Below are 12,735 nucleotides of genomic sequence, written 5' to 3'. Positions count from 1 at the left end.
TGGGCCGTGCTCCAGGCAAAAGGCCTGAGCTCCTCCGGCAGGGAGTCCACCCGCCACTGACTCACCAGGAGTCCGGAACATTTCTCCCAGTTGATCCTGGTGGAGGATGCGGCCGAGTAAATCTCCTGGCACTCACGCATCCTCCGCAGGTCAACGGGATCCTCTACCATGAGGAGCACGTCATCGGCGTAAGCCGAGAGGACGACCTCCATGTCCGGCCCTTGCAGAGCCAGTCCCGTCAACCTCGTCCGCAGGAGACGCAGGAAAGGTTCCACACAGGTGGCATATAACTGGCCGGACATGGGGCATCCCTGGCGCACCCCTCTCCCAAAGCGAAGGGACGCCGTCAAAGATCCGTTAACCTTAATCATACACTCCGCGGCGGCGTACAAAAGTCGGATCCGGGCGACGAAATGCGTCCCGAGTCCGAAAGCGCGCAGAGTCCCGAACAGATAGTCGTGATCCACCCTGTCGAGCACCTTCTCTTGGTCGAGAGATAGGAAGGCGACCGACAGAACAGCCTCCTGGGAATGATGGATGAGGTCCCGGACCAGATGGATGTTATCGTGGATTGTCCGGCCCGGGGCCATGTAGGACTGGTCGGGGTGGATCATGTGGTCCAGCATGACGCCAAGGCGAGCAGACATCACCCTGGCAAAGATTTTGTAGTCCGTGCTGAGGAGGGAGACCGGGCGCCAGTTCTTAAGGAGGCGGAGATCACCCTTCTTAGGCAGCAGGACGATGACTGCCCTGCGCCAAGAGAGGGGCATCTCCCCAGTCGCCAGACTTTCCCCCAGGACCCACACAAAGTCGCCCCCCCAAGATGTCCCAGAATGCCCTGTGGAACTCCACGGTCAGCCCGTCCAGTCCCAGGGACTTTCCCCTCGAGAGCTGGTCGAGGGCACCGGTCAGCTCCGCCAGGCTTAGCGGAGCATCCAGATTTTCCGGGCCGACCTTTGGCAGGTCCTCCCACAAAACTCTACGCGCTTCCGCGCTGGACGGATCCGGAGAGAACAGAGCCCCGTAATAGTCTCGGGGTCCTGTGGTTGATGCACTCCGGATCCGAGACAAGAGATCCGTCGTCGGCCAGCAGCGTCAAGAGCTGCTTACGGACCCCCCGTCTTTTTTCCAGCGAGTAGAAGAAGGGGGAGCCGCGGTCCAGATCCCGCAGGAACCGGATCTGCGACCTCATGAACGCGCCTCGGGACCCGACGAGCTGCAGGTCCTTCAGCGCGGCCTTCTTCGCTTCGTACACCGTCCGCAGGGCCAGGTCCTCGATGACTTGACTGAAACGGGATTCCAGGTCGAGCACCTCCTTTTCCAGGCGCCCCACCCTGGTCGCCCGCCTCTTGGTCGACCCCCTCGCATACTCTTGACAGAAGAGACAGACGTGAGCCTTGCCCACGTCCCACCATAACCTCAAGGAGAGGAAGCCCCCCTGCTTCCTTCTCCAGTCGGCCCAGAAATGACAGAACGAGTCCTGGAAACGCTCGTCCTCCAGCAGCAGGTTGTTAAAATGCCAGTACACGGACCCCGTCCTCGCGCGGAGCGAAGCGAGCTCCGCCCACACCAGGTGGTGGTCCGAGCACGACGCCGGCCACATGGAGGCCGCCAGAACATAGGAGACGTACGCCCGAGACACGTAAAGGCGGTCGATTCTGGACCATCCTACTCCACGCCTCACCCAAGTAAAGGCGCTGGAGTCGGGATGGAAATTTCACCAGATGTCCACCAAGTCGAAGGACCCGACCAGGTTCCTCAACTTCTCGATCACCGTCATGCACTGCGGGGCACCGGAGCGGTCCCTCGCCTCGAGGGTGCAGTTAAAATCCCCCCCGAGGACAATGCAGTTGCCGACGCCAACGGAGCCAAGAAGAGTGGACACTTCTTCAAAGAAGCGCGTTTGCTGTGAGCCGGGCTGAGGAGCGTACATGTTCACAAGATGGAGCGGCACGTCCCATAGACGAACCGTGACATGGAGCAGGCGGCCTGGCACAGGCAATCGACCCCCAAGATCTCCGGATGAAAATGTGGGACCAGCAAGATATCCACCCCACAAGAAATGGCGGTGAGGTGGCTCATGCAGACCTCTCCTTGCCATTCCAGCAGCCACGTGGCCTCGTCTCCCGGAACGGTGTAGGTTTCTTGCAGGAAGCACACCGCATATTTCCCCTCCAGTAGGAGCGAAAAATTGTTAAATCTACGGCGTGCCTCTCTGCCGCCGTTGATGTTGAGGCTGGCTATGGTTATCTTCATGACAAAAGCATAGTGCAACTTCTAACTTAATCTACCGTGGGTGGTGGGGTCGTTTGATGACCTCCACTCCCTCAGCAACCCAGCGAGGAACATTCTGAGCTGGCACAGCTCAAGGGTTTGTGATTTTGATAAGGCCCCGCCCGCGCCGATGGTTTTGACAGCGGCATGGACGGACCTGATGAGCAGCGCCGGCTCGGACCATTTGTCCAGGGTCAGGTGGGCTCGATTGCGACGACCCTGGCATTCCGCCAAAAAGTCCGTGAGTTCCTTGGCAGGAATGAAGGGGGACTCAGCGGCGGGCACGAGGAGATCCACCAACTCACTGGCGATGGACTCCAGATCTTCTCCCGCACCCTCCACCGAGTCCCCGTCCCCCTCCGGGAGGTCGCCGCCAGCAGCCGGCCCATCGACCGCACGAGGTACGGCAAACAGCCCGGCCGCTCCATCCGGCCCTAGCTCTGCCCCGATCCCAACCCCAGCATCATCGGCAGAGGAGTCCCCACTGGGCTCTTTTGGTTGGGATGCTGGGTCAGGAAGCGGCAGCAGAAGGGGTTCCCCCTCCGCCCTAGGCACCGGGGAACACGGAGAAACCGGGCCGAAGTACAGCTCCAGGTCCTCCAAGTCCCCCGGCTCCAAAGTTATGGGCGAAGGTTGGGATTCCTCATCCTCCCCGCCACCACCCCCCGGCCCAGTGGGTGCAATCTCTTGAAATTCATGGCATTTTGTTGTTTCTTTATCCGCCAGGTCAAGCAGGTCCCGGGGGATGTTGGTATTTGGCTGGGTGGGCTGAGGTTCGGCTTTTTTGGCCTCGCCTGCCTCGGTCCCCGAGACGCCCGACCCGGCGGTGATGCATTCTTTCGGTGGCCCCGCACCCCCCGCAACAGATCCCCAGGGGGGCAGAGGCTGGGCAGCCTCGGCTGTCTCACCCTCCCCGGGGACAGACTCCCCCCGCCCTCGGCGCGGTTTGGGAGTGCTGGTGGGGGACGCGGGACACGCGGCATGCACCAACTCCTCCGCGGAGGTACGTTGCTCCTCCTCCGCTTCATTGGAGCGGTGCCTCCTTTTTTGACTGGGGGGAGGCGCGGAAGCAGGGAGGCCTCCATGTCTGCCGAGGCTTCCGGCTCCGCTCCCCCCTTCGGTTTGTCTTGCCCGAGCCCGACCGCGGGGGGTAAGCTCTCCGCGGTGGCGGTCAAGGGCTCGGGCACGGGCTCAGGATACCCCGCGCTCGCCGGCGGAAGGTGTGGGTTGAGCACGATGATGGGGCTGTCTGGCCCACTGAGAGGACCCATCTCAAGGTGTTTTGTTTTGGACCGTGGCTTCTTTCCGACCGGACTCACTCCCTCCCCTCCGCCCAAGGCCGCGAAGACAAAGACCTCCGACGATGCCTGCGCGCCTACGGCTCCCGGCACGTGGACGGTACTAGGGGGAGGAGTGACGGCGGCGCCAGCCTTGGCCGCTTTGGTTGTTCTCGCGGCCCTGGAGGCAGGGCAGTTCTTACGAACGTGCCCCACCTCCCTACAGGCTTGGCACCGCAAGCCGTCCGACGTCCAGAAGACGCGGTAGGCAGTCCCCTCGTGGACCACATTAAAAAATCCTTCGGTTACCTCCTCCAGCGGCAGCCGGACAAAGAGCTGGTGGTGGAAGGGGAACACATGACGGAGGCTGGCCTCCCTGAGGCCGAGCGGTATGGGATTGATTCCCGACCTTGCCTTCCCCAGTTGATGTAGGTGGGGGAGGAGGAGCTCAGCGGGAACAAAGGGCGGGACGTTAGAAATTATGACTCTACCCGGTGGCCTCGAGAGGGTCCACCAGCAGGAAGGTCCCGCCCACCATGAGCCCCTTTTCAAGGACCAGGGACACCGCCCTCTCCGACCACAGGAAGAACACAGCCTTGCCGGACATCTTGGAGCTGCGACAATGGCCGAGGGGCCGCTACCCCAGCCATCGCCCGCACACACTCCTCGATGCTCATGGTGGGATGAGTGTAGCTCTTGACCCCATGTTTTTTAGTTATTAACTTGAATGTTGGCAGGGCAGCAGAAGGTGCCCTGGCCGTGGACGCCACGTGTGCATATGTCCTTGCTGGTCCTGCCACCAGCGTAGATGGGGTCATCATTATGGGGTCCCTTTAAGGGCTACACTCACCCCAAAGTCACAGGCCTGATGGATCTTAATGGCCTCGTTAATATTGAGCAGAGGGACCTCTCCCCCACTTAACAACTGGGGAGGGGCCTTTTTCCTCTGCTTGGTGTCTTTTTAAAAAAAATGTTAATTGAATTAATTAAAGGGGTGAAAGGGGCCTCTCAGAGAGAGAGGGGTGAGAAAGAGAGAGAGAGAGAGAGAGAGAGAGAGAGAGAGGTGGGAAAGAGGGAAGCTGTGAGAGCAGGTCTTCCCTCACAGCATTGGGTGGGTGTTCGCAGGGGTGCACTCCCCAGATGGTAAACACTAGACAAAGTCTTAGTAGATGGTCTTCGGGTGGGGGGAGAAGATGTCTTCACCCGGAATAGCTGGAACTACGCAGGCACAGTACTCCCAATTATGTTAATTAATGTCGTAACGAGTCTTCACCTAGGTAGCTCCAGCTAATCCGGGCCAGGCAAATGGGGGAGGGGTGCTTTACTGGTGTGTGGGGCCTAGTTGTGGGCAAGAACCCCACACACACTTCCACAAACACACACCCCCCACGATATTCCGGCCTTCGATTTACTCTTCTTTCCTCCCCCCACCGATAAAACAAAGTCTTTTTGGGGAGTGCACCAATACACCCACCTGTAGATGATGTTGTAAATGGGTCTCCCTCTTTCCGCACGAATGATATTATTTCAAGTTGTGGATGTTATTATTTTCCCTCTCTCCCACTCTCTGTAGCAGTGGTGTTGAAGTAGTTTCTCTCCTCCTCTCCCTCTCGATGTTTGAAAGCAGTAGGCCCCTTCCTCCTCTTTCTGGGGTCTCAGGTTTGCTGGCCTTCCGGTCCACCAGCTCACTACTCCAAGTGAATAGGCCATGCCTCCAACAGCTCTCCAAACATGTGAGCATACTCACAGGTGCATCCATTACATGGTCCTAATATCTCTTTATGTGGTTTGGTGTCAAATTTTATCTGATTACACCTTTGTGAAATGCCCTCAGGGGGCATCTCAGAGGAACACCTGCAAATGGAATGTTTTACTCCAGGGTGGCCCTCTCCTTGCAGTAAGACTGATGTTCATTGATGCGCCTACCTACCTTAGGCTGAGCCTCCAGAAGCCAATCATTGAAAAGGGTCCATTGTTTCTCAATCTATTTTCCTTGCATAAAAAGGAACAGCTTTCAGAGCAGTCAACAGTCTCTTAATTACCCAACAAAGGAGCTTCTGATGCCCCTGGTGCTCTAGTACCTCATGCATTCAATGCCAAGAGCGCAACAAGAATGAGTTGATTGTGCATTATTATGCAGGACAGGCTCTGTGGGTCGTAGGTGCAGGCGGTGTCCGAGGAGGGTCTTTTGAGGCACACTGAGCTGGCACCACAAAATTGGTCTTCATCGTGCAGCTGTTAATGGCAACATAGGACCAGGAGGAGGCCATTCAGCCCCTCGAACCTGTTCCGCCATTCTATTAGATCATGGCTGATCTGAATCTTAATTCCATCTACCCGCCTTGGTGCCGTAACCCTGAATACCTTTGCACAACAAAAATCTATCGATCTCAGTTTTGAAATTTTCAGTTGACTCCAGATGTAAAGAAAATATTTCCACTTGTAGGGGAGTCCAAAACTAGGGGCCATAAATATCAGATAATTATAATAAAATAATAAATCCAATTTGTATTCAGGAGAAACCTCCTTGCCCAGAGAGTGGTGAGAATGTGGAACTCACTGCCACAAGGAGTGGTTGAGGTGAATAGCACAGATGTATTCATGAGGAATCTAGAAAAACACATGAGTGTGAAAAGAATAGAAGGTTATGTTGATGAAGTTAGATGAAGTAGGTTGGGAAGAGGCTTGTGTGGAGCATAAACATCAAAATGGATCTATTGGGCTGAATGGCCTGTTTCTGTACTGTACATTCTTATATAGTTCTATGCAAATGGGTTATGGCTGCATTAAAGTAGTGTAGAGTGGAGTCTGGTACAATATGTGTTAAGCATTTGTATAAGAACAGCAATGATTATAATTCTACCCTAATAATGCTGTTTCCTTAGAGCTACATAGCACATTGATAAGCTTGTTTATGTAAGTTTAAATGTAAAATGGAATTGATTGTCAAAGCACCCAGATGTTCTTCTGGAGTGAACAAATGTATGTCGCAGGTTATTTAATATAATATCCTGGTATACTTATGATAAACATCTGAGGAAATGCATCAGGTGGGAACCCCAGGGTATTTCCTCCTTATTACTTCCTGAGTGAGGGGAGGGGGGGTTATTGCTTTTGATTCGGAGACTATGTGGAAAGTACATGAATTACTTATTTGCTTCCTCATTGCTAAGAATCACATGGAATAACACACCCTTTTGTGTTCATTAACTTGCTAAGTTCCCATCCCCCCTCCCCCCCCCATTGGATCTGAAGCAAAATATTCCTGTTTCTATTTGATTGTGTAGCTGAGGAAAACTCTTTGAGTTCCTTATTAACGACATCAGATCTCAACAACAAGAGTTTGGGAAAAAAACCCGACTCTTCACTCACTTCCAAACTGATGATCTATTCTCGGAGGGAGAAGGTTCCTCAGAGCATCAAAGCATTACAAGTAGCGACACAGGTTAAAAAGGCCGTAACCAGTGCAAACCAAGCACTGAGCTCCATTTCGAGAGGAATAGAATTCAAAAGGAGAGAAGTTCTGTGAAACTTGTATAGAACCTTGGTTAAACCATATCACAAAAAGGAATATGGAAGCACTGATCCCTGACACCGGGAAGTGGTCCAATCCTCAATCCGGGGGACTGTATGGGGGTGTGGGGGTTGGGAGGGGTCTGATGGGGAGGGAGGGGGGCAGGTTAAATCAGAGGCTGCCAGCCTCATTAAAATATTAAATTAGCACCTGTCGCCTGGCTGCCCGCCCCCTTGCAAACTTTTATGGGTAGAAATTGCTCCCCGCTGGAAACGGGACACACCTACCTATTTTGAAGTGTTCTGGTCGTCGCAGTGAATTTGACGGCCTATCTGGCGAAATTCAGCTCTGGGATTTTTTTTCCAGCGGGGCGGAAGTGGGAGTGGAGTGCAGTGGCCATCACTAGCAGGGCGGAAGTGGGGGTGGTCGGAGTGTCCGCAGCTGTCAGTCATCTGCGCTGATGACGTCATCGTGCTGGCTCGCCACAACGTCTCTCCCCTTCAGTTAAAGGGGAGGGCCGCTGCGAACTCTGCATTCATTTTAGTTAGGCCATCAGAGAAGGTTTCAGCCAGGCCAGCGGCTTGGCACGCAAAAGGGGGTGCCAGGCTGCCGGTTGGTGGCCCGGCTGAACCCAGGGACAAAAAGAAAATATGGTGGCAGTCGAAGTGCACCCTCCCCTTTAAGGATGGCCGTGCCGCCGTTTCACACAGAGTGCACTGACAGCAAAAGCTGCGGGGGGGCACTGGCTGTGGTGGTGCCGCTCCTGCATGGCAATTTCAGGGAAGGGGCAATTGTGCGAGGGGGTCCCGCCAGATGGTAAGGAGTTGACGCACGTACGCCGCGGCGGGAAAATGAGTGGAGCGGTCCCGGACACCGCTCCGCTCCTGAGGAAGGGCAATTTCTAAAATGGCGGCCCCTCCACGGAGAGTCGGTGGCCATTCTGCGCCGCCCCGTGGCCGCTGTTTTCCGGCGGTCAGAGGCCTTATCGAAAAGGGCAATTTCAGCCCCTTAACCTCTGATCCCACCCCAACCCCAATTTAGGTTAAGATTCAGCTCTTTGTTTCAGGTCTGTGACCTTTCATAAAATCTATCTCAGTTTTGATATTTTCAGTTGACGCTCAGCCTCAACAGCTTTTTGGGGGAGAGAGTTCTAGATTTCCACTATCCTTTGTGTGAAGAAGTGCTTCCTGACATCACCCTGAACGGCCTAGCTCTAATTTTAAGGTTGAGCTCCCTTGTTCCGGACTCCCCCCACCAGAGGAAATAGTTTCTCCCTATCTATCCTATCAAATCCTTTAATCATCTTAAACACCTCAATTAGATCATCCCTTAATCTTCTAACCAGATGTTCCTCTTGGCCTTTAGGTCTGTTATGGGTCACGGGTCGTTCAACCTGACTGCCTGCCTCTCTTCCGCGCGTACATCCGCGCCAGGGTGTCCTTGGAGATGGAGCACGCGGTGTCCACCGGTACGCTCGCGGCCTTCCGCGAGAGGTGGGCACCGGAGGGACTGGAGTGCATCGTCACGCCCGGCAACCAAATTTTAATTTGATTTTATGTTTTAAAGTTTAATTTGTTTTAATTGCCGGTGTTTTTTTTAGTGTCCCCCTCCCCTTTTATAGGGGGCACTTGGAGAAAAAAAAATTATTTTAGTGCCCAAAAAAAAAACTTAAAAAAAACCAAAAACACAAAAAATAAACACAAAAAAAGGGCCTTGGAAATGTTTGGTGCGCCCCCCAGATCGGAGGGACACAATTTAATGATTTAGTGTTTTAATTTTTTCACAAAAAGAGTTCTGTTATGGGTCAGAAAACAAAAAAAGGGCAGTCTGAAAAATGTTTGGAGTGTCCCCCAGATTGGGGGGCATTTGATTTAATGTTTATTTCGTTATCCAACCAAAAAGAGTTCTGTTATGGGTCAGATACAATGACAACTTATCGTGCTTGTTACAGTTACAGTATTAGCAACCAGATGCAGTCAGGCTTCAGACAGACAGTGTGTATATGGTGGAGCAATTCTCTATCTTGGCTCAATTCTAACATTATGGACCTGACAGATCTATGTGTTCAAATACCCCCATGGCCTTGCCCTCTCCCTATCTCTGTAACCTCCTCCAGCCCTACAACCCTCCAAGATCTCTGCACTCCTCCAATTCTGGGCTCTTGCACATCCCCAATTTTCATCGCTCCACCATTAGTAGCCGTGCCTTTAGCTTCCTGGGCCCTAAGCTCTGAAATTCCCTCCCTCAACCTTTCTATCTCTCTCCTTCTATAAGACCTCTTTGACCAAGCTTTTGGTCCCCTTCCTCATAGTTCCTTATGTGGATCAGTGTCAAATTGTGTTTGATAATTGCTCCCGTGAAGCACCTTGGGATGTTTTACTACATTAAAAGCGCTATATAAATGCAAGTTGTTGTTTTCGAATGGTGATATGTTTTCTATTTTAATAACAGAATCACATTAACAGTATTTCAAGTGCTGTGTGCTGGGTTAAACTGATCTGTGGACTGCATATGGCCATCTTTGTGTTTTTATGTCGTACAATATCCATTAAGTAATTCTTCAGTCAATCTCAGAGCGAAAAAGTGCAGCAATTGCAGAGGGTCAGAGACAGCTTAGCAACAAGTCTCTTCAGGTCTTGCCTGAAAAGGTGGACAGTTAGCTATGCAATGTGATGGCTGAATGATTGAATTAACCCCACAGCAAAAGCCACATACTTATGGCTATTTCATTAACCTGCATCATGTAGCACAGGCATTAATATGCATAGTTAATGGTCTTCTCAGTAATCGGTAGGATATCAGCAGCACCCTGAGCATTGAATCCTGCACTGGACGGCATTTGTACAAGAGTTGCTGTAACTCACACTTTGCTGTTTTATTGCAGATTAGATCAAGTTTGGTGATGATTAGCTTTATCCACTCTGCAGGGTTGGTTTTCTCCCTTTCAAGTGAACATAAAATGCAGTGGTGTGTTTTACTTTGTTCTGGCCAGCCTCCAGCAATGACTGTGAAATTGTCCGTCTGACCAGGCTTCAGGAAATGCTGTTCATTCATGCTATGATTACACCGTGTCAGTTTAAGGAATTCTACTAGTAAATAGCTGAGCGTTAGCAAGAGCACTGTATTCTGGAGATAAGTATAACACTGTATTCTGGAACTCTCTCCCACAAAAAGCTGTTGAGGCTGGGGATCAATTAAAAATGTCAAAACTGAGATCGATAGATTTTTGTTAGGCAAAGCGTATTAAGGGTTACGGAACCAAGGCGGGTAGGTCGAGTTAAGATACAGATCAGCCATGATGTAGGAACATGGGAAGGAACATGGGAACAAGAGCAGGACATTCAGTCCCTCGGACCTGTTCCACCATTGAATGGACTGTCGAATGATTCATTTTTACATGTGTTACCATGGCTTAGTACTTTGTGTTTTTCTTTTAACAAGTTCTGTGGTCTTTACAATAACAGGTGGCAAACCACAGAAATTAAACATACAGAAGGGTGAGACAGCAGCAGTAGTGGAAGGCCTTCTGCCAAACCAGGAATACGTGGTGCAGCTGTTTGCAATCAACAGCCACAACAAAGAGAGTTCACCCGCTCAGGGGCGGTTCACAAGTAAGCATCTTACGGGATATTTGTCAAATGTCCCTCGTATTTTTGTATGGTGGGGCGGGAAACGATTCTATCCAAACAACTTTATGAATAAGCTGCTGAAACTATATGGTATTAAAAATCTTAGGGCATCATAAAACATTTTCATTGTAGGTGACTATTCCAATGCTCTCCTGACCGGCCTCCTATCCTCCATCCTCAGTACATTTTAACCCATCCAAAGCTCTGCTGCCTGTATCCTAACTCACAGCAAGTCCCGTTCACCCATTATCCCTGTGCTCGCTGACCTATATTGGCTCCCAGTCTGGCAACACCTCAATTTTAAAATTCTTATCCTTGTTTTCAAATCCCTCCGTGGCCTCTCCCCTCCTAATCTCTGTAACCTCCTCCAGTTCTACAACTCTCCGAGATCTCTGCGCTCTTCCAAATCTGGCCTCTTGCACAATCCAGATTTCCATCGCTCCACCATTGGTGGCCATGTCTTCAGCTGCCTGGGCCTTAATCTCTGTAATTCGCTCCCTAAACCTCTCCGCTTCTGTACCTCTCTCTCCTCCTTTAAAACACTCCTTAAATCCTACCTCTTTAACCAAGCTTTGGGTCCGCTGCCCTAATATCTCTTTATGTGGCTCGGTGCCAAATTTTGTCTGATAACGCTCTTATGAAGCACCTTGGGATGTTTTACTCTGCTAAAGGTGCTATATAAATACAAATTGTTGGTGTGACAGTATTTTTTTTTATCCAGTCACCATGTCAGGTTCAAGTATGTATGGCACAAGGTAAGTGTAATGCAGAGCTGTGTCTTGTGTGGATCAGCCAGACTGTGCGTCTCAAACTCAACCTTAGTACAACAGTCATCCCAGTTAGCCAGGTTTCAACAATTGCACTTAATTGTACAACTCGTTTACAATTGGACTTTAGTAACAGATTCTGGTGATGTAATGGCCACAGAATATCTGCTTTCGATATTTATACTTCTTTTGTTAACCACTTGTTGCAAACAGAGAATCTTCATAAAAATATTGTTAAAATTATCAGTGAACTGTAGTCCTTCATAGCTCGAGCAGATCAAAATTGATCTCCTTTATGAACACAGGTGTGGCTATTTGCAGCAATAGGTCGCATTGAACATTTTATGGACTTTCATAGAATCGTAGAATGATACAGAGAGAGAGAAGAAGGCCATTTGGCCCATTGTGCCTGTGCTGACTCTTTGAAAAAGCTATCCAATTAGTTCCATTTCCCCCCACCCCGCTCTTCCCTCATAGCCCTCCAAATTTTTCCTTTTCAAGTATTTATCCAATTATCTTTTGAAAGTTACTATTGAATCTGCTTCCACTGCCCTTTTAGGTGGTGCATTCCAGATCACAACAACTCGCTGTGACTATAACTTTTGTTATCTTTACACAGATACTTTTAGTTTCCACAGTTACTGGAAATTCCACCGAGCGGTGAATTGTTTTCTCTGGGGATCTTTTGTTATAATTTCACAAACAATCCCTTGTCAAACAAGGCACTTTCCATCAAAAAGTCTCCAGCCATCTGCTGCCAACACGCTCTGGTGAATGTCCTTGTGTGAAAGAGATTTTGCGTGAAAGTTTGAAAACAGTTCCTAGACACAAAATAGATAATCATGGCAATAAAATAAAACAAAGTGAGGAAACTAGCATCACCTACATATTGAGTAAGTTAGCAACCCGAACAAGCATAAGTGACAAACAGCATACTGGTTAGACATTAAATTGTTTGACGTCACCACAGCCTCTATAAGCAGGGGGGTACAGACTCAAGCTCATGAGAGGGAAGGTGAACATTTCAAATTTATCTATGTCACACAGAGGAATGGTGAATCTGTGAACTAGGCTGGGCAGGGAAACAGTTGGAGCGGATAATGTTGGCAAATTCAAGAGAGAGCTCAATTATTTTTTTTGACAAAGGAACCAATTTAGGAGTACAAGAGACAGAAGAGTAGAAGACTTTTAGCGATGTTATATAATGTATACCATCTACAAGATGCACTGCAGCAACTCATCAAGGCTTCTTTGAAAGCACTTCCCAAACCCAT

The 12,735-nt window shown here is 50.5% G+C and overlaps 1 protein-coding gene across 7 annotated transcripts in view; it reads left to right on the top strand.

The window, feature by feature from the left end:
* The window catches only part of col14a1a (collagen, type XIV, alpha 1a), a 285,165-nt gene that overhangs the window by 21,652 nt on the left and 250,778 nt on the right, over positions 1–12,735 (top strand). For 6 of the 7 annotated variants that reach the window (XR_011594955.1, XR_011594954.1, XM_070888840.1 and 3 more), the window contains exon 4: positions 10,530–10,676. Coding sequence is in view for 5 of the 7 variants with exons in the window: in XM_070888840.1 (XP_070744941.1) it covers positions 10,530–10,676 (147 nt within the window). In the remaining 2 variants the exon portion in view is untranslated. Of the gene's footprint in view, positions 1–7,580; positions 7,882–10,529; positions 10,677–12,735 lie in introns of those variants that run through there. The other variant, XM_070888846.1, reaches the window with a different exon arrangement.

This window comes from Pristiophorus japonicus, chromosome 1, assembly GCF_044704955.1.
Source record: "Pristiophorus japonicus isolate sPriJap1 chromosome 1, sPriJap1.hap1, whole genome shotgun sequence".
Lineage (NCBI taxonomy): Eukaryota > Metazoa > Chordata > Chondrichthyes > Pristiophoridae > Pristiophorus > Pristiophorus japonicus.
The sequence above is the reverse complement of the archived record's forward strand: the minus strand, read 5'-3'. Positions and strand labels throughout refer to the sequence as shown.